At 42.8% G+C, this 21,560-nt stretch overlaps 1 protein-coding gene across 4 annotated transcripts in view; it reads right to left on the bottom strand.

The window, feature by feature from the left end:
• SEC24D (SEC24 homolog D, COPII coat complex component) overlaps positions 1-21,560 on the bottom strand; it is a 181,688-nt gene that overhangs the window by 126,170 nt on the left and 33,958 nt on the right. For 2 of the 4 annotated variants that reach the window (XM_068280585.1, XM_068280593.1), the window contains exons 2-5: positions 13,442-13,643; positions 12,206-12,314; positions 11,991-12,133; positions 7,085-7,330 (exon numbers count right to left, since the gene is read on the bottom strand). In XM_068280585.1, coding sequence (XP_068136686.1) covers positions 7,085-7,330; positions 11,991-12,133; positions 12,206-12,314; positions 13,442-13,601 — 658 coding nt within the window. In that variant the 5' untranslated portion in view covers positions 13,602-13,643. Of the gene's footprint in view, positions 1-7,084; positions 7,331-11,990; positions 12,134-12,205; positions 12,315-13,441; positions 13,644-15,960; positions 16,053-21,560 lie in introns of those variants that run through there. The other 2 variants (XM_068280612.1, XM_068280603.1) reach the window with 2 other exon arrangements.

Raw genomic sequence — 21,560 nt, 5'->3', positions numbered from 1 at the left:
CTATAGCGCAAACCTCCGCGATCTGCGGAGAAGACTGCAAGGCATCTAGGACCGAAACGCTGGAGCAACTGTCCCCAGGCAACGGGCCCTTACAGGTGTGAACAGGGTGAGACAGAGACTCATCTGCAGAAGAAATAGTGACATCAACAGGACAAGCTTTATTAGGCATATTAATTTTACTTTTGACGCTGCACAGTCGAGAAACTTTCCCCATAGCAAGGTCACAGACGGAAGATCTCAAAGATCTGTTTCTAAATGACAAAGGATCCCACACATCCTTGAGGAAACCGGCAGACTCATGCCGATCACAATCTGCAGGAACATCCGAGAAACAGGCATCAGATCGCACAGATTCAAACTGCACACTGTCAGGAGCGAATCCTTCAGGATTCGCACAGGAATCAACCACAGCGGCACACTCATTCATTTCAGATTGCACAAAGTCAAGACTCACATGCTTTACCCCAGAAAGGCAGGAACAATCATCCGACAACGATGTCTCTTTATTGGAATCAATTGGTTGGTGTGTGTGCAACTCATCCAAAATCGTTTGCCATACATAGATCACCAGATCCACATCATCCTTGTCACATTCATCGGAATCAATCAGAAGGTACATAGAGTCAAGACAAGCATTCAAGACATCTTCGCTTTTTGCGATGTAAAAATCGCAAAAGGCTTTCCAATCAAAATCGAATTCCTCCAGCAAGGCCCCAACATCCCAGGAAGCAAATGGGGGTTCAAACAGGCCAGTATCCAAATAATCTCCATAGGGGTGGAGTTCAGGAACAAGAACAGATTTTTTAACTGCTTTAATGTAGTGTGCGATCCTACCTATAGCAGGATCCACATAAGCTTTGGATTGGGGCAGAAAACCTGGAAACTGATCAGCAGATGCATTATAAACATCATTATCATACTGCATGGTTTTGCCCATTTCAGACTTGACAGAAATAACCTCTTTATTTGTGGTTGCCATGGGCAACGGATCTTTCCGCTGGGAAGCCTTCCTAGATCTTTTACGTTTAGACTTAGAGGCTTTGGATGGCTGCTTTATGGATGAAAGAGTAGATGGAACAGCTGATTGAGCTGCTGACAACAACTCATTAAGGGGGTATGGTAATTGAGGTAGTCTCAGCCAATTGTGAATTAAAAAGGCCAAGAATTCCAGGGGTCTTTGACTCAGGGTGGTATGATCTAACACATCATAACCCCACATTGACATTTCGCCCCCCAACAGAATGTAGACCATTTGGGGGGCCCAGGTAGACACTGGGGTGCATTGGAATTCAGGGTTCGCTAACAGTTTCGTACACTCAGACAAAAATTCGTCTGCTGATTCAGGTTCAAGTTTTTTAAATCTCTTAAAGGTACAAGAGCCATATTCGACAAAATCGTACAAATCGGAAATTCCGTCTACACTGGGGTTTTGGGTTGGGCTGGTCATTCTGTAACGATTGTGGAACTTTCCCCGTGATCAGCGCACAACGCGTGCGCTGACACGGCGGAGATCCTCCACAAGCATATAATTTGCAGGAACCCAGCCAAAGGTGCTACGCACCTGTAGAGGGAAATTCCTGTCGGCAGATGGCGCTGGGGAGTGCAGAGGAACCAATCCTCTGTACCTCCACAAGTGCCAGACAGGAATTGTACGAAGCGCAGAACGCAATCGCAAGAGAGGCGATTGTGAATGAGATTGAGCAAAAGGGATAGGTTGTATGTGTGTGCGCCAATCCAGTCGCCACTCCGCGACCGCGCACACACAACAGCAGATACGAAATAGGAACGCGATCGCGAGAGGTGCGATCGCGAGACGTGACACAAGGCAGAACAGAATAGAATACGAGGGTAGCAAAGGCACAGCAAATACAATAAGGAGAAGGGGAGCCTAAAGCAACCCCCAGGAATTAACTATACTAGATAGCAATGGCTGACACTCCAGCAGTGTCCATCAGGAACTGAGCAAGGAAGGGAAATGACCAGCAAAGCATTGTGGGAAAGACATAGTACTTATAGTACACGCCTCCAATGAATGTGGCCAGGCAATTTGCATGACAACGTATGCAAATTCCTCTGCAAGCACAAGCTGCAAAACTGACAGAAACTCTTCTTTCCAGAGTCCTGCAGCATGCAAACTTACACAATGGTCAAAGGGCTGCCTGTCTGCACAGGCAGCTGAGCAAATCATCACAAGAGGAAGTTAGGATGTGTGCTCCTAATCCATTGATAGGTTTGATGCAATGAATGTGTTTGCATGTCTGCACTATGCATGTTACAGGGCCAGAGTTAGGACACCTATGTTTACCTGGGTACTTCTACGCAGTATAGGTGACTAAGCATAAGAATGCATTCTTCTGTGAACTAAAACCCTGGCTTTTAATTTAGCTGTAGGGATAACAGTTGTGCCTGGATGAGTAAATCTGTGAATGCATTTGTTTGAACATTTGCATGTGAGTGTGCGAAGGGTTAATTGATTTTTGCTGTTTCTAGCCACACCCCCTTCAGCACCTCCCTTTCCCCAATAATTTATTTAATGTCCTAACTAGAGGCGATGTGCCTGGATATATGTATGTTTATTCTTATCATTGACCCCTGTGGCTAGGGTCCAATTCGGTGCACTCCCCCTCCCCTGTATGTTTGTCAGCATGCAGACAGCTTATGCTGGTGTGTGCGCATGGTGCACATGGACACATAACGTTAGCTCCCTTGTGCGATTGGTAAGATGCACTGTCTTTCCCAGGAGAGGAAGTTAGGATGTGTGCTCCTAATCCATTGATAGGTTTGATGCAATGAATGTGTTTGCATGTCTGCACTATGCATGTTACAGGGCCAGAGTTAGGACACCTATGTTTACCTGGGTACTTCTACGCAGTATAGGTGACTAAGCATAAGAATGCATTCTTCTGTGAACTAAAACCCTGGCTTTTAATTTAGCTGTAGGGATAACAGTTGTGCCTGGATGAGTAAATCTGTGAATGCATTTGTTTGAACATTTGCATGTGAGTGTGCGAAGGGTTAATTGATTTTAACCCTAAGACTCCCTTTGTGGTGCCTAACCTTAAAACCACCCTGGTGGTGCCTAACACTAAGAACCCCCTGGTTGTGCCTAACCTTAAGACTCCCCTGGTGGTGCCTAAATCTAAGACCTCCTAAGTGGTACCTAAGGCTAACCCTAAAACCACCCTGGTGGTGCCTAACCCTAAACCCCCCCTGGTAGTGCCTAACCCTCAGACCCCCCCTGGTGGTACCTAACCCTAAGACTCCCCTGGTGGTGCATAACCCTAAGACCCCCTTGGTGGTGCCTAACCCTAAGTTCCCCCTGGTGGTGCCTAACCCTAAGTTCCCCCTGGTGGTGCCTAACCCTAAGTTCCCCCTGGTGGTGCCTAACCCTAAGACCCTCCTAGTGTTGCCTAACCTTAACACCCCCTGATCCCCACTAACAATAATCCGATAAATTTCAATCTAATTGTAGCTGCCCGTTAAATAGCGTAACTGCTTTCTATATTACGATAAATAACAATTGTGCCCACATATATAGATAAATAACAATTTGCGCTCACATATATCGATAAATAATTGCGCCCATTTTTGCCAGAGACTTTTTTAACTGCTCCTTATCACATCTGTCCCATTACAGGTAATTCATCCAGACAAGCAGCTTCCACTAGATTTAAAACCATTTTAATGGAGTACTCAGCAATATCAACTAGTTACAGCAAGAAGTCGCTAATGCCACCAAGTCATCATAGTTACTAAATGCTATGACTGGTGAATAGGTTGTCCAACTTAGTCACTCATGTGACCATAACTTTCCTACCTCTTGGCTTAGTACCCTGACATAAGCATGCAACTAGTGACCTGTGTGCAGGTTCCATTATTCATAACCCTTTTCATGAATGTCCAAGACTTTTATTTATATCATTTTCAGCACCTGAAAACTGTGAAAAGTATTTACTGTACGATAAATTACAGCTGTTTAAAGTTTTGTGTTGCTTTTATGACTTTAGTGACCAGGTTTTATATTGATGTGAGAAAACGGTACTTATCCGTTAGCCGGGCGCATCCGGCAGGTGGCGCTAATTACTATTCCCCCTCCAGGCCGACATTGATAGTAGAGAAAGATGTAACTCTGGTGGAGTTTTGTCGCCACCTAGAGGATGCGCCCGGCTAACGGATAAGTACCGAGAAAACTCATGAGGAAATGTTAATAGGTTACAGCCAATATGTACATAAGGAAGACAGATTGATATTGTCATTTATCATTTTTCCCAGTTTTGCTTGACTTGGAAATTCTGGCAACTATGCAACATACTGTTCTTGGAAAGCCCATAAGAACAATCTCCTCATGACTCATTTATGTTAACAAATGAAGCATATTTTTTCTGTATCACACATGAAGCAAAATATCCACAAACGTTTTCAGCTGTGGAAAATTAAGGCAGCATAGGTAATGCTTCTTTCCAGCTGAGAGCTAATCTGTCAGCCACTAGGTGACATCTCTGTATAGAAAGCTGGAGGTAGTAGGCCATGGGCCCAAAATGTATTCAGTCATCCCTTGCCTAGCTACAATGCACGATCCCTCCCAGGACTTCTGATTTATTTTAATGTCAAAGCTCTAGCAGTATTTTAATACTTTATTATAATGTGACAATTCTTGTTGAGATTTGTGAAAAATAATCACAATTAGATGCTCATAGGATAGGACAAAATAGTAAATATTCTGTCAGGATGTTCATGCTTTCTGTTTCCCTCACTTATGGATCCATAACCCTGAAGGCATTGATATGAGCTCAACTTCCTGTTTGCTCTCCCTGGAGTTTTCTGTGTATTTTTGTTTCAGTCCACATTGGTTAGGAATACTGTTAATGGCTTTCAGTATATGAAGAATGCATGCTACAGATACGAAGCAGGAAAATATGGCTTAGGGTGGAATAACATTGAGCGTGTTGTAGAACGCATGTGTTATAATGTGTGTGAACTGCAATGGATACCACATGCATTATAACACACACGTCTATTCAAAGCCTGCATGCAGCGAGTTAGAATAACATCCATTACAATACAAAGATGTGCACAGGACCATAGAACCGTACTGGCAGCGAGTTGCCATGCCGAATTACTCTGCAACACAAGTGATGCAGTGTGAATTTTAAAACCAATCACTGGTTTCAGATGTACCTCAATGAAAGTGCAGCCAAAAATAAACCCTAAGGGCCCTTTTCCACCTGCAATCGCTAGCGTTCATGCTGAACGCTAGCAATTGCTGAATCGCAAAACCGGCGATCCCCCCGACGTTTGCGGCCGCGATTTTGCTATGCTATGCACTGCATAGCAAAATCGCGGCAATTATCGCTCCGCCGCGCGTTCGCGTTCCCGACAAAAGCAAATCGCGGTAGTGGAAATGACCTACCGCGATTCCTATGTTAAAAAGCAAACCGTAGCGATTGTAAAATCGCTAGCGGTTTGCGGTTTTGCGATTCAGCCAGCGCAAGGAAAAGGGCCCTAAGGCCTAGTGAACACTAAAAACCGCTAGCAGATCCACAAAACGCTAGCGGTTTTTGAAGCATTTTTTCTTATTATTATGAAGCGTTTTGCTAGCGTTTTGCAGTTTTGTGTAGCGTTTTTTACTTAAAGTGAAGCATTTTTGGTAGCGTTTTTGTGTAGCAGATTACAGATATTGTTACAGTAAAGCTGATACTGAACAGCTACTGTAACAAAAACGCCTGGAAAATCGCTCTGATCTGGCGTTTTATCAAGCGTTTTGCGTTTCTCCTATACTTAACATTGGAGGCAGGAACGCCTCCGAAATCCAAAAAATGCTGCAGCCCGGGAGTTTGCGTTTCAGCAAAAACCGACACGCTCTGGTGTGCACCAGCCCATTGAAATACATTACCCAAGCGTTTCCTCAGCCAGAAGCGTTACTAAAAACGCAACCAAACCGCTCTGGTGTGCACTAGGCCTAACAGTGGATCAAAAACCTTCTGAGTTCCACATTAAAAAGCAGTAAAGCAAAATCTAACCAACATCTGGAAATGCTTTTCTTCCCTCCTTGAGGTGGAATAGCAACACATTGGACCTGGAGGGGCAGAAGTCAGAGATCATAAATAATCCTGCAAACTGGTTTAAGTTTCATAAAAATCGTTTGCTATTAGGTGTACAGAGTTCTCAACTCTTGATAGATATGAAAGCTGCTGAAAAGGAAATAAATGATTAATTGTGCAGCTGCAGTGACATACGTGATCTTTGTAAAGTATCAAGTGCTTGTGGTTGGTGCAAGTACACAACTGTGACAGCCTAATTCACTAACCTTTCATCAGGCCTTGCTATGATCTTATATATAAAATAGTTTTCAGTAGTTAAAATTATACATGTTGCTATAGTAGAATTCCCGCCAAAATGTTTTTTTGCTTTTTATAGAGTGGGTAGGAATACCAACGGTAGGAATACCAACTGTTATATACACAGGAAGTGAGGGGTAATTTCAAACTACCAGGACATGGACAGCAAATAAAACTTGACAGAAGTGATGTGGTTTTTTAATGGCCAGCTAAACCCTGCAAAACTCGGCAAAGTAAAGCAGGTCTCATCTGCTTTATATATTGCTGTTTATGGCGTTGAATATGTCAATACAGAGTAAGCAGCACTGCACACAATCTTCCAAAACACAGAAGACCATTGCAGCAAGAGCCCTTTCTGACCTTTTCTTAACATAACATAACCCACTGCTGCTGAATGGTAGTAAGACCTCTGCAAGCCACCTGGAAATAGTTCTCACTGCAGCAGTATCTTGAAAATAGCAGAATTCAAGTTTTGTACACAATGCATGCAATGTTAGTACAGTGCAAATACCTACCAGGCCACCACCCACCAGGCAGATAGACGTGCCACCTAATAAACATCACTAGCTGGATAGTCAACTCCCATTCTTCTGGCTGTATTCTAAAATGATCTCTGGGTAATGTGACTAAGCAATGGCATCATGGCAAAGTCCCCCTCATCACCTTTACTAACTATAAAAAATTAGAGAGGTTGAACCAGGAGTTCAATTATCCTGCACAAAAAAATCAAACATGACATTTCTTACAATTCTGTGGTGGAAATCCATGACTCGGAGGTTGGCCTGGAACTTGTGACTGAAACTGATGAAGTCCACTAATTCCATCTGGCATATTGCCATGAGGTAAACGAGGCTCTGGAGGTAAACCATTGAGATTATTAGCTGGTGGTGGAGATGTGTGGAGACCAGGTGCCATGGGATGAGGCTGAGATGAAAAGCTGCCAGGCATTCCTGGGTTAGGTGGCATCTGGGAGTTACTTGATACAGGAGGACCTATATAAAATGGTTAAAAAAAATTAAAACACTATGCTCAGATCAATTTCATGCAAGTAAGATATAACATGTGGGCTAATGTCCAATTTGTCACGAAGGGGTAAAATCAGATAAAAAATGCCAAAATTGGGCCATCATCTTGCAAAATAACATAGCATATTTATTATATCATATTGCTTTTTTTAATACAATATATTTCAAATCTCAAAATATTGTTGTGAGAGAACGTGGAAAAGCCGCCGCGTGTGCTACTGAGGAGGCGGCTGATTCCGCGTCCAATGCGGTGGTTTGCACGCGGAAGCGTGTGTCTGGTAGCAGGGCAGAACGCGGAAAAGCCGCCGCATGCAACAACAGTAAGGAGGCTGGTTCCGCGTCCAACGCAGCGGTTTGCACGCGGCAGCATGTGTCTGGTGTGGCTGAGTCTGTTAGTGGACACAGGCATAGGAATACGCGCGCGCGCGCGCTGAGATGCAGAATTCTTATACTGGGTAGAGAGAGTCAGCTGATCACGCCGATCAGCTGACTCCAGAGCAGGATACTATTGGTTGATCAATTAGGGGTGGTGCTGGAGAGCACTACTCCATATATAGTTACTGCTGGCCAGTTGCAAGTTGTCTGCCGTTGCGAACACTACGTGGAAGCACTCAGACCTTAGTCAGATCCAACAGTGTGTTTGAACCAGGTGGACCTGGGAATTCACACTGAGCCAGATTACTTGAACTGTTATTCTGTTTATGCTTAAGCTAGTTCCAGGGTGTAGAGACCAAGGACCTCACACCCAGATTAGGGAACTGTATTATCATTTGTGTTATACTCCAGAATAGTTCCAGGGTGCTGAGACCACGGACCTCGCACCCAGACTAGGGAACTGTATTCATTTGTGTTATACTCCAGACTAGATCCAGGGTGCTGAGACCACGGACCTCGCACCCAGACTAGGGAACTGTATTCATTTGTGTTATACATCAGACTAGTTCCAGGGTGCTGAGACCACGGACCTCGCACCCAAGACTAGGGAACTTGTGCGATCATTTTGTTATACATCAGACTAGTTCCAGGGTGGAGAGACCACGGACCTCACACCCAGACTAGGCATTGATGCGCTTTGAGTCCTATGGGAGAAAAGCGCTTTACAAATGTTATTGTATTGTATTATTGTATTGTTTGATATCTGTTATGACTTATTGCTTTCCTGACTACTCTTCTGTCCTCTGATTCGGTACCTCGCATATCTGTTACTCCGTTGCCAGACCCTGCTTGCCTTGGATACCGAATCAGCCTTCTGTCTTTGTACTTTATCTGTCCGTGTGTTACCGACCGGGCGTGTCCGACCTCGAGAGCTATCTCTCCCCTTAAGAGATAGTCTCCAGATCAGAGAGTGACATCCACCTTCAGGTGCAACTCACTCTCTGGCCCTTCCTGTCTCCAGCCTGACTCCAGCCCTTGTAGAGTTTTAGGCTGCTGGAAGGTTCCTGTGCTCTCCGAGCGGTGTTCCTTTACTGCCTAATATCACCTGCCCAGCAGGTGCATTACTCAAAGTACTACTGTTACACCAAACACTTACAAACCTTTAGGTGTCCAGAGGTTAGTAATATATCTGTATTATCGGTGATTCTGCAGATCATCAATAATCAAGTATATATCTGCATTCTTGGTGATACTGCAGATCACCGATAATCAGATTCTCTCTGCGTGCTGACACCAATCGTTACAATTGTCCATTAGGTAGAAAAAGTTTGCTGGCACTAGAGAGGCAGCGGTAGTGTGCACTGAAGTCCCATTACCTGTGCTCGTGATGAATCAGGTTCAAACACAATGGCAGTAAAAAGCTGAACACACAATAACCATATAACCATTATCCCCACATGGATCAGTAAATAAACACATCACAAGGAAGACAATGAACAGCAGTGGGGCTGCAGCTTGGGGCATGACAGCCGTTTCACAGACAGGTTCCGCTTAGTCAGAGGAATTCCCTTTTTTCCTCAAAATATTGTTTAGTCTAACCATGTGAGTCCCAGTGGCACCTGTGTGGTCTTTCTCTTTTTTACTGGACAGGTGATGTTGGTCAGATACTGGGACAAACCATAGCTCTGGATTCTACTTGTTATACTTGCAATATACAGTATTAAAGATTTGGCATAAGTTTTACAAGAAGATCGTTTCTTAATAATTTAATAAAGAGCTGGGAAATTTTACATTATGCCAGTCTAAATCCACACTTTTTTGTTAAAAACAATTCTACAGTCTTTAAAAAAGACCTTGCTAATAAACAGGCATTTGAAGGAATTGACACACAACTTTAAATGTGCTGTCACAATTAAATGTAATCACTGAGACACAGCTGTTTTTCTTACTTTTGTACCTTTTCTTGAGGCAGAATGTCATATCAGTCTGCACTGAGTGCCATGTTGAGTGGTATTTCAGGGTAAGTGTACATTTCTATTTGAAGTTAATTTGCATTTAAATAGCATTTCATTTGTCTTTGAATAGGCCCTTGAGTGGCACTTAAAAGGCGTTTCATTTGCATCTGGATAGTTGGTCTCAGCCACCCATTGAATTTAAAACAATTAGGATAGGACTTTTAAGCATAGTACTGCATGGCCTATTCTTCTGTATTGAGAGGGGAGCAGAACCATGCTACTGCCTGGAATGTCTTCAGCTTCCATCAGTCAGAAGAGATGAAAATAAGGATGTTTACTGTACTGCCTAAGCTCTGTGCTTCCAGCTAAGTTCTCTCCATGTTCATAACTGCTAATTACGAAACCCTGTTTGCATTCATGCACACACTTTAGATTTTCCTAACCCAAAACTTTTGTTCCCGATTGTGATATCGGAACAACAAATGTTGGGCAAGAGCAATCTGTTCAACAGGAATGCCATAAAGAAGGCTACTAAAGTCAAGGGAACATATGCACGCACTCTTTAAATGCTATATTACACAATGGGTTAGATTCATAAAACATTACTGCATTCGGTAATGCAGAAAACAGCCGACTTTACCGAGCACTTAAGAAAATGTCAATTCATAAATGCTGTTACCGCATGAAAAACTGAATTTACGGAGCAGTGAGGTAAATTACCGACTTGTGCGGTAAATACCTCAACAAATGTCAGTAAATGTCAATTCATAAGCATACAACCTGCGGTAAAGCCACGAAAAAATACAGTCAGCTTTGAAGTGGTGAAGAGAGTGCAGAGTCTGTGCGAGGAGCCTGTGCTGGAAGCCATGACTCACAAGCAGAAGCAGTGAGAATTGTGACTGACAGGAGCAGGGAGCCAATAGAAACAGCTCCTGTTCTCCTGCAAGTCCGAACGATGGAATCTAATAGGAGCTTCAGGCTTCTCAGGCGGGACAAGGTTTTAAACAGGTTCAAACAAAAGTAGCAGAGCAATAGGAACAAAACAGGCTTCCCCTAAATACCTTCGGCTGTTTAACCTCTTGGGTTCCTGTTTGAAAATGTGTGAGAACTAGTGGGGAAAATCACGTAAGCACAGCATGTGCCACGTCTCTTGAAGTTCTTCTAAGCTGTGGCAATTAAATAGAATGTTAAGAAAGACTAATAGGCAAATTCAGAGCAAGCAGAGGCAGTATAATAAAACATGTACATCTAAAGGGATGCCCCCACTGCACGGAACAGCGTGTAACAACACAGACACACTCCACACTGCTCTGCAGAGGTTTTTGTCAATGGGCTTCGATAATCTACTGAACTTCTACCGCAACTTTAGACAAAAGTCTAACATTTCCTTGGACAGATTTTTTTTTTCCGCCATACAGCCTTTTATGAATCGACCCCAATGAGAATAAGGAACTGTACTGGAAACTTATAAAATTCTACAGAGCTGTAATTGCAGTGCTGGTCACAAAGAGTTAATTTTTCAGCGTGTTGGGTAATTGCTTTATGCTGACAGGTTAGTTCTGTTCACTAGCTGGGGAAGCAATGCTCATTCATCTGGCAGCAGCTACCAGTTATTTCTCTGGAATGGCTGTCATAGTACTCTATTCACGAATGCCATAGTCCTCTATTCACCTTTACTAACTGTGGATCTTCCAAAATGGTAAACTATAGCATTAACCCAAGGAAAGAGGCATATGGAGGCTGACATGTTTATTTCCTTTTAAATAATGCATGTTGCCTGGCTGTCATGCTGATCCTCTGACTCTAATACTTTAAGCCATAGATCCTGAACAAGCATGCAGATCAGATGTCTATGACAAATCTGAAAAGATTAGCTGTATGCTGGTTTCAGGTTTGGGATTTAGACCCTACTGACCAGGAAGATCAGCAGGACTGCCAAGCACCTGGTATTGTTTAAAGGGAAATAAATATGGCAGCTTGCATATGTTTCACTCCTCGGGTTTATTTTAAGTACTTTTAAGTACTGCTGCATGAAATATAAAGAAACATAATTGCAAGGTATTGTTTAAAAGGAAATGCACATGGCAGCTTCCATAGGTCTCACACATCGGGTTCCTTTTAAGACAGCTGGTCACAAAATATTAGAGGGGAGGGGAGTTCTATCAATTGCAAAAGCACGTAGCTGTGTTCCTATCAAGACAACTATAGGGATAGAGCTGTCTTTGAAGTGATATGAAGATTACATTTCAAACTCACATATGACAATGTTAACACATGTACAGTAATAACAAACTTACCATAGCCACCTATCTGCATGTTGTTCAGCTGGTTGGTCATCTGATGAACTGTTGTGGGTGGTGCATTGTTGAACTGCGGTGGGGACTGGCCAAATGATGGGAAAGAAGGTGAGGTGTTACTGGTAGTGGGAGGTCCTGGAGGCCTGGAGGAATAACATGTCAAATAAAGATCTACAGAATACAAGTCAACAATCATACATTTTACAAAAATATACCTTTGCATAAGATTAGCAGGTGAATTTGGTCCATTATATACATTATGTTGTGAAGCAGGAGGTGAATTCAGTGGAGCAGGAGCCCCAAAAGGTGCAGATTTATGCCCACCTATAACAAAACACAATATTTGTGTCATTTTGTGCTCATTTTAACCCTGTTTATATAGTTATATTGCAAAGTAAGTAAGTAAGTATACACAACAATTCATATACATCTCCGGTGCAAAGGAACTTGTAATCTAAAGGTGGCCACAAACAAAACAATAAAATGATCCAATTTTACGGCAATTCAATAAAAATGATTGTACATAAACATTGAGGCCAGTTTTACACTTATTTTTTGTTTCGCGGCAGGCCACATCCCACCACAAGGCAAAAAAGGACAAACGTATAACCCTGCAGCAGAGTGAGGCAACAGCGTCATATACATAGCGCCACCCCCTGCTCAGTGAATTTCTGTCAGCCCGCGCATGCTCGCCGCGACGCACCGTGCTCCCGTCAATTAAATTCCTGCATGCCCATTGACTGCAGTGACTTCCACCACCGGAAGTTTTAGAAGCTTCTGGTGCAGCACGATGCGGGAAGTGTGCAAGGCCCCATACACTTGCATTGCTGTTGCCTTATACTGCAGTGAAACAGGATAAAGTAACACACAATTACAATGCAAGTGTAAAAGGGGTCTGAAAGCTTTGTTACTCATATGAAAATCTGAATTTCCATATTTGTTTTCTATAAAATAAGATCAGGAGTGGTAGATCACTTTCCAGATAAATTTTTATAAAAATTGAATGGTGTAATTTACATTTTCAATTCCTTAATTCATATACTTTTTATAATTGGGGAAAAATTTAACATGTGTGTGATGCATTGATCAAATTTTATTGTAATTCTTGAATTGAAAAGAAATTGAAAAAAAATGAATGATGTGTGGCTATCTTAATAGATATGGTGAATTGAATACAAAGAATTCTGGCTTACATGTACATTCCGTGCGGATTGTATACCGCTTGGAATTGGACTAATAATTAACTGATAATTTCCAAGTGCCATACATGCAATACATTTGTATGAAATTTACATGCAATCCAGAACTCTCAGCATCTTTTTAACCATTTCTATAAACTAATATCCATACAGTACTTTACTGTACACATTTGGGCTAGAGTTGATGCCAACAATATGTATAAGTGTTCCTAGGTTAACCCAAAGCCAGAGGTTATAAGCTACAACACTCACCCATCTGAGGTGGCGGAGAAGCCATATTGGGACTGGGACTGTGTCCATAGGTGGGTGACATTGGTGACATCATAGGTGGTCCATAGCCAGGAGGATAGCCCCCCAATCCAGGCTGGGGCTGGGAATATGGAGGAGATGCCACATAGCCTTGCTGACTCATGTTGATGAAGCTTTCATTAGCAGCTGCAGAAGTTCAGATTATCTGCAAATTAGAATGCAAAGTCAACAGTAAATTGTGTGCTTGTCTACAAATTCCTTCCTACAGAACTTATTCATAATCAGGAATTACAACAACTGTCGAAATGACTGCCCTATGCAGAAGACCGAAATAGGCAACTAAACCAAAATTGCAGTATTACTACAAATCACTGGTAATAACAAACACAAACTCTTTGAAAAGTATAACAGAAATTTTTATATATGAAATTGCCTGGTGGCCGGTAACACAACTAGTTTTACAATATGGTTTGCAGGCAAAGATGGAAGAACTCTATGCAATTAGCAAAAACAAGACCTGAAGGGAACTAAGGCTCAGATGATGTGATTCTCATTGTAACATGTATGGTCAAATGAAAGAAATCTGGAAAAGCTGCCAGACTAACTAGATATCGTCTTAGGGGTATCCCATATGGACACCCCAAAGAAGGGAATCAAGGGATTCGATCCAGCAGACAAAATGCCTGAAGAACTGTGGACAGAAATTTGAGACATTCTCCAGAAAGTGGCAAAAACAATATTCCAAAGAGAAAGAACATTATGATGGCACAGTGGTTGTCTGCTGTTCAGCCTCAGCTCAAAACTATCACCCAAGGGATCATGTCCAGATCCCTGCAGGGTGACAGTCAGGTAAAATTAAATAAGCAAGGAACGGAAGGGGCAGAAAACAATAGAAAAGTAAAGAGAGATCTCTTCAGGAAGACTGGAGATAAAAACAAAACCATCCATGGATTGAACTACCACCTGTTAGAAGGTATAGTGGCACCAGAGAACAAACTGCCAATGTTAACTGGATAACATAGAAAGCAAGGGAGTTCCAGAAGAATGACTACTTTTGCTCTATTGACTAATATTGGGTCACTACTTTTGCTTCCTGAGGAACCTCTATGCAGACCAAGAGGCAACAGTACTAAATATGGAACACCTGACTGTAATGCTAGATACACACAATGCAATTTTCTGACAAATTTACTGTCAGATTGATTATTTCCAACATGTCCGATCTGATTTGCAAACGATTTTTCATAAAAGTGAACCGAAAATCGATCGAAAAATCAATCTGGCAGTAAATCTGTCAGAAAATTACATCATGTGTTCCTAGCATTTAAGGACTTATGTCTTATGCCTGGTACACACCATGCAATTTCCCAACAGATCAATATGAACTGATATTATCCCAAAAAAGTCCAATCGATTTCTGATTGATTTTGTAAAAGAAGTGATCGGGAAACTGCCCAGAAAAACGATCGGAAATCAGAATGGATCTGTCGGAAATTACTGCATCTATTCGATCCATCTATCTAGCAGGAAATTGCATGGTGTGTACTAGGCATAACTTTATATATATGCTTAACCCATAATGCAGAACATTGGTTTACAAGAATCAGATGTTAAAATTTAAGTTGCACATATTAACAGCCTCTTATTTGCAGATGATACAACTCTGACGGTAGAAATTCACATAGACTGTTGATGAATTTCAGAAAAGAAAAGCGCAAAAGCTGGTTTGCTGCCTTAAAGACCCCTCGTTTTGCCGCAGGATAGCGGCATTTTAGCAAGGATTATACTGATTAACATGACTGCCTGTTAAAAAAGTAAATTTAGACTCGCTTCAAAGTCTGTTTAAGTTATGTACCCGCATCCTGATTTTGCCGACTACCGGCAATTTTTTTGAGCATAGCGTTGTGGGGCGAAAATGACCGTCATGGCGGATCGGATCTTTAAGATCCCTGATGACATCCACGCAAAGTAACATGATCACTTGAAGTCTCATTTGCACCTTACGTGTAACGTCGCGTGACGTTGTGCATACCCGCCAGCAGAAAGAGGCGTTGCCGAACAACTGTTGTCAATGGGACATCGCTGGCCCCGCCGGGTGGTGAGTATGGATCTTAATATAAAAAAGCTCTTATGCCAACAATTGCAGTTAATCCTTTGTAAATACACGAGGAAGAAGAGGAGGTACTAATACATTTTATTTTCATAGGCTTAGTGATCTATACAAATGGTGACTGCAGCAATAGAATTTAACCATTTTCAATCCATTTTTGAGATGACCCACGGGGGGATGGGGTGGGATGCAGGGTAGACATGAGTGATCTCATTGCGGGGGGGGGGGAGGCGGGTTGGGGGGGGGGGGGAGTTGAATCTCTAGTGGTGGGGGTGGGCCAGCATCTGCGCCAACAACATAGTGTAAGGACCAAATTCACAGAAGAAGGCATTAATGCTGAGAAAAATAAAGGGAAAAGGGAGTAGGAGGCGGCAGGAGGTAAGAAAATGTCCGTGCGAGATAGCGTACATACATACTATTACTATTGCCCACAAGGATCAGGATCTGATCCCTCAAGTAACAGTTCAGGTGATGATCCCTCGAATCCTTGCCAGGGCACCATCTCCACGGAGACTTGTGCAGAATGTTTTGTTGCTATGGAGGTGGGAGGAGGGACAACGGCACAACACACAACAGACTTTCTTATGGCAGGCAGGGTAAGGAAGGGAACAGTGTGCTCAGCCAAGATAATCTAGCACTCTGTACATGCTATGTTCCCAGTTGGCTGGCTAGTTTGGGCCAGCTCTGTTCAGTTTAGACTAGCATGCATACGCACCTTTAGGGCCCTTTCACACTGGGGCGATGCGGTGCATCAAATTGTCGTACTGCTACCACAGCCTAATGAAAGTCTATGGGGAAGTTCATACTTCCCATGTTGTGGTACGCTGCGCCGGAGGTACGCAATGTAATGGTAGCGCATACCTACGTTACTGTGTGGCATCTGCGGCAGCCTGGAAGTCATGTTACTCTATGGCGACGCAAGGTTCTTTAAACTCCATAACGGTAATCACAAGTCCAGCTCGGGGTGGAAAAAAAAGCCAGGAGCAGTAACCCCGAACGTGACTCGTGGTAACCGCAGGAGGTATATGCAGAACAATGCGTGCAGCGGGGCGTTTTCACTCACCTACCGGAGGATCCCATTCTTCTTTCTCTCCACGGAGGCAATGCATCCGCCTGATGAGATTGGCATCTGTCGTCATGACTACAGACGGCAATCTCACGAAAGCGTTACAGCACCATCCAGAGGACAGAGGGAAAACTGCAGCACTGGATCCCCAGGAGTTGAGTAAGTGCTGGGCTGCTGCAGATTTCCCTAGCAGCAAAATTTTTCCCCGGTTTTGGGGTCTAAAAGCATGCAAAAAAATGTCACCACTTTTAAACCCTAAAATCCGGAAAGAATCATACTGCCAAGGGGGTGAACCACGTTGGTGTTGGGACGTCACGGCACGCATGCATGGAAGAGTATTTTTACAACACGCTTCCATGCACTTCCGCATACACGAAGCAGGAAGTGACCACAAGCGTGCGTCACTTCCTGCTTGGCCAAATGCCAGACAGGGAATACCGTGTACTAACGCGGTATTCCCTGAAGGCCCGTTTTTGGTGATGCGTTGCGGTGCAGAGCGGCAGGCGCGCAGCACCGCAGCACTAACGCCAATATACAGTGTGACACCAGCCCCAGGCTTCAAAATAGTAGTGGCTGATAGACAGGCCTGATGAGTTCAAGTCCACCATGACTAAAGACTTGACCTTATCCATTGAGCATAGTTTTGCTATCATTAGAAATGTACAGCTTGCCCAGGACTCCTCTTGACTTAGGGCTGGTGCACACCAAGAGCGGTTATGAGCATTTTTAAAAACGCTTGGCTAATGTATTTCAATGGGATGGGGCACACCAGAGCGATTTGTTTTTCCCCATATGCAAACTCGGGTCCTGTAGCATTTTTGCGGTTTTCTGAGGCAATTCTGCCTCAATGTATAGGAAAGTGGAAAATCGCTCTGAAAAGCACTAGATCAGAGCGATTTTCCAAGCATTTTTGTTACAGAAGCTGTTCATTTACAGCTCTACAGTAACAAAAAATAAATTATGCTACACCAAAATGCTCCAAAAAACGCTAGGCACACACCTAGAATCGCTATGACAAAACGCTTCACAAAACACTAGCGTTTGTGGAGACGCTAGCGGTTTTTGGTGTGCACTGGCCCTTAGGAAAACTTATTTTCTCAATTTAACATTTTCTTAGTTTTTCATGAAATTAGTAATGTGAAAGGACACAATCTGCAGTTGTCCATTGGTACAGCTGCAGTGTGCACTGTAGAGGCTTTAAACCCTCCGGCATTGAATTTAAGTACATGGCAAAGAAATGAACAGCGCTACTTAAAAACAGATAAGTGCCTACCTGCAAAAGAGTGCAAGCCCCACTTGTGGGATAAAATACACACCTAGCATACACATAACCTGTCTACCACTGGAGGATGTTGGTTTCCTGTAACAGCTTGCATGCAACTTGTTAAGTACTCGTCCCTCCCACTGCGAAGAAGTCATCCTCATATGGGAGGGGACCTAACACTAACTAAATCCTAACCTATGCATATGCATAGCCTGGGTGCGCTACCAAGTAAAATTGAAAATTGTGCAAAAGGTGGATCAGCGCATCACCAGGCCGCTTTCGAATGGCCTACAATCAGAGGTGCACTGAGCCCCCCCAGAAACTGCAAACGCACCTTGAACCCAAACAGAAGCTCTGCATATGCACCAAAAGCAAGGCTGCTAAGTGGGAGCAGCTCACCAAAAATGAATTAAATTAGTACATGGCAAAGAAATGAACAGCGCTACATAAAAACAGATAAGTGCCTACCTGCAAGAGAGTGCAAGCCCCACTTGTGGGATAAAATACACACCTAGCATACACATAACCTGTCTACCACTGGAGGATGTTGGTTTCCTGTAATAGCTTGCATGCAACTTGTTAAGTACTCGTCCCTCCCACTGCGAAGAAGTCCTCCTCATATGGGAGGGGACCCAACATCTCATTTGAATTTAAGGACAAACAAAAGTGGTCACACTTAGACCTCTGAAAACTGAAAATGGCAAGGCAAATAGAGATCTTGTGAACATCAAATTTTGGGTTCACAAACAGCGATTGTGAACTTCCGCAAATGTTCGTGAACATGCGAACCCGGCGAACCGCCATAGTATTCAATGGGCAGGCGAATTTTAAAACCTACAGGGACTGTTTCTGGCCACAAAAGTGATGGAAAAGTTGTTTCAACACCTAGACTGTGGCATGCTGGAGGAGGATCCATGCCAAATGTCCCACCAAAAATTACACAGTTGATGCAGTGGCAGGTTTTAATCCCTAAAGGGCAGAAATCACAGTACATTCCTACAAATAATGCACTAGAGTGGTACTGTGCCTGCAACTTAATGTAGCAACAATAGCAGTAGTGTGTACAGCTCTGAATGTCAGTGGGCTGTGGAGTGTCACACACAGAGAAATGCAATAGTACTATTGCAATACAGTGAAAAAAAGCACTGGATTGGTTCTGTGCCTGCAACTTAATGTGGCCACAATAGCAGTAGTGTGCACAGCTATGGGTGTCAGTGGGCTGTGGAGTGTCACACACAAAATAAAAAAACAGGAGAATGATGTACTAGCCCTCAAAAGGGCTATTTGGGGTGCTTTCAGCAAGTAGCCAGTGAGGAACAAGAACACAGGCCTAGCTAATGCATTCCCTACCTATCTGCCACAAGTCTGACCCTGCTCTCACTAACAGTCAGCAGCCAGCAGAGAACTAATCCAATATGGCCATAGCAACTGATTTTTAATAGGGGATGGGGGGTCCAGGAGGGGGTGCTAGCTGATTGGCTGCCATGTGTCTGCTGACTGTGAGGTAAGGGGTCAAAGTTTGGCTCCATGATGATGTATAGGGGGCAGGTCAAACACGCCAAATGTTCACAGTTCGCCAAGAACGCAAACAGCAGAAATTCCATGATAACTGTCCGCTGGCGCACAGTTTGGGCCATATCTAATGGCAAACTGGCTGATCCAGCTTTATACAATTTAGCAGCTGAGAATTCGACCTGTCACTGACCCCTTCTCCATCACACAGTTGCAAGCATGATAATGTACTGATCTAATTTTCAGCTGCATGCATACATGTAGATTTATCCAGGGCTACACTGCAACCCACAGCCTGGGCAGAGACCTATGTGGCCTCTGATCATGTGACCCACTGAGATCACTGCAATGGCTAGTCGCAGCGATCAAAGGGAACGTTTATTTTTTTAAACGGTCCTATGTCGTTTAGCATCCTGTCGGCAAGGAAACCTGTAAGCAATAGTCAGAATTATTTATTTGGTGAACAAAATATACAGACTAGGATTACATCTCATCAGCTGGTCATTTACGCAATCTCTCTGTAATTCCCATATGAAGTATTATATATAAGAATGCACCAATAAATCTGCATTTCATTTATCAACTTATTGCCGAAGACTACCATGCTACATTATTTACAGCAATGGGTAAAATATCCATTACATTTTACATGCATGAGCAAAAAGAAAGAGAGTATAGGGTGCATATAAAACATTAAGACCTTAGATCTATACTTATTCCATTGCAATGCAAAGCTTGAAAGCTTTCACTGACAAAACAATGCTTTTCCATAAACTGTCTGACATGCAATGTCAAAACAACTGACTAAAGTTTTACCTTAGTTTCAGTGAACAAATGGAATCTGTAATCTAGTTTTTGCTATGCAGACATTTGCCATATGCAGTACAGCACACACAATATATAACATGGTATGGCAATCTGGGAGCAAAGCAAAGAGAGTTTGGTTGAGGCAGGGAACACACTGGAGGCCTGGAACCCACTGCAAAACGCTATTGCTAATCGCAAGCACTAGCATTTTGTATGAGCAGTTTGGCAGTGGTTTCATGAGCGTTTTAGGAAGTGATTTTACAAAGTGTAACAATTTGCCAGTGATTGTGTAGCGATTAGCGATTAGCATTTTAAAGTCTGATTGGTCCTTTCAATTAATTTTAATTTTGTTACAGTGTGTGGTAAGGTTAAAACGCTAGCAAAATCGCTCCATGCAGGTTTTAATGAGCGATTAAGCCAGAGTTTATATACTTTACATTGAAGCGCTAACGCTCCCAAAATGCTGCATGTCCTGCGTGTGCGATTTGAGGAATCGCAAACGCTCCAGTGGAAGTTGCCCCATCCATTAACATTAGCTGAGCATTTTGGCAAAACGATAGCGTTTTGAATCGCTCCAGAAATGCTCACAAAACCGCTCTTGTGGGTTCCAGCCCTGACTGTTGTTTGCTCGCAGAAAAAAACCTGACATTCTGCATGATGACTCTATATCAATTACATTAGTTTTCTATATCAATTACATTAGCTGCTGTGAAAAAACGCGTGCGTTTTCCTGCATAGAAACACACTTGGTGTGCAGAAAAAGTATGCAGGAAAACGCATGCAGAAAACTGAAAGACAAGTGTGTTCCCTGCCTCAAAGGTGTTTACATGCCAGTCTATAAGTAAACAGAACAAGTATCCCTGTTAGAGCACAGCTCCTGTTATCCCAATGGCTCCTGTTATCCCAATGTCAATTTACTTAACTGCAATGTCATGTTTCAAAAGATACAAAATACTCAAATGGTATCCCTGCGCTGCATATCAAATGTCTGTGCAGTTATTTAAGTTGTTCATGAGTAAGTAACAATAATATCATTCCACCAGAACATAGTGTAAAAAAAAATACATATGTAATATATGACCTGATTTACTAAGTTTTTTTCACATCTGGAGATCACCTAAGAACATAAGTGACCCAACAAAGCTTAGGTTTTAAAGAAAATCAAAACTTAAAAGAAAAATAAATATTACCTATGCTGTGCTGATTGAACACCTGAATAGAAAGTGGTAGCTAGGTGTGTATGTGGATGAACCACTCAGACTGTGTTATACAGCAGTTGGGATGTACCGTTCACTAGAAGTGTACTTGTGTTATGGTTGCAAGCAGGAACATTTTACATTTCCTTGTGTTTTTATAAAATCAT

Source organism: Hyperolius riggenbachi, chromosome 1 (assembly GCF_040937935.1).
Source record: "Hyperolius riggenbachi isolate aHypRig1 chromosome 1, aHypRig1.pri, whole genome shotgun sequence".
NCBI lineage: Eukaryota > Metazoa > Chordata > Amphibia > Anura > Hyperoliidae > Hyperolius > Hyperolius riggenbachi.
Note: the sequence above shows the minus strand (reverse complement) of the source record. Positions and strands in the feature narration are given on the sequence as shown.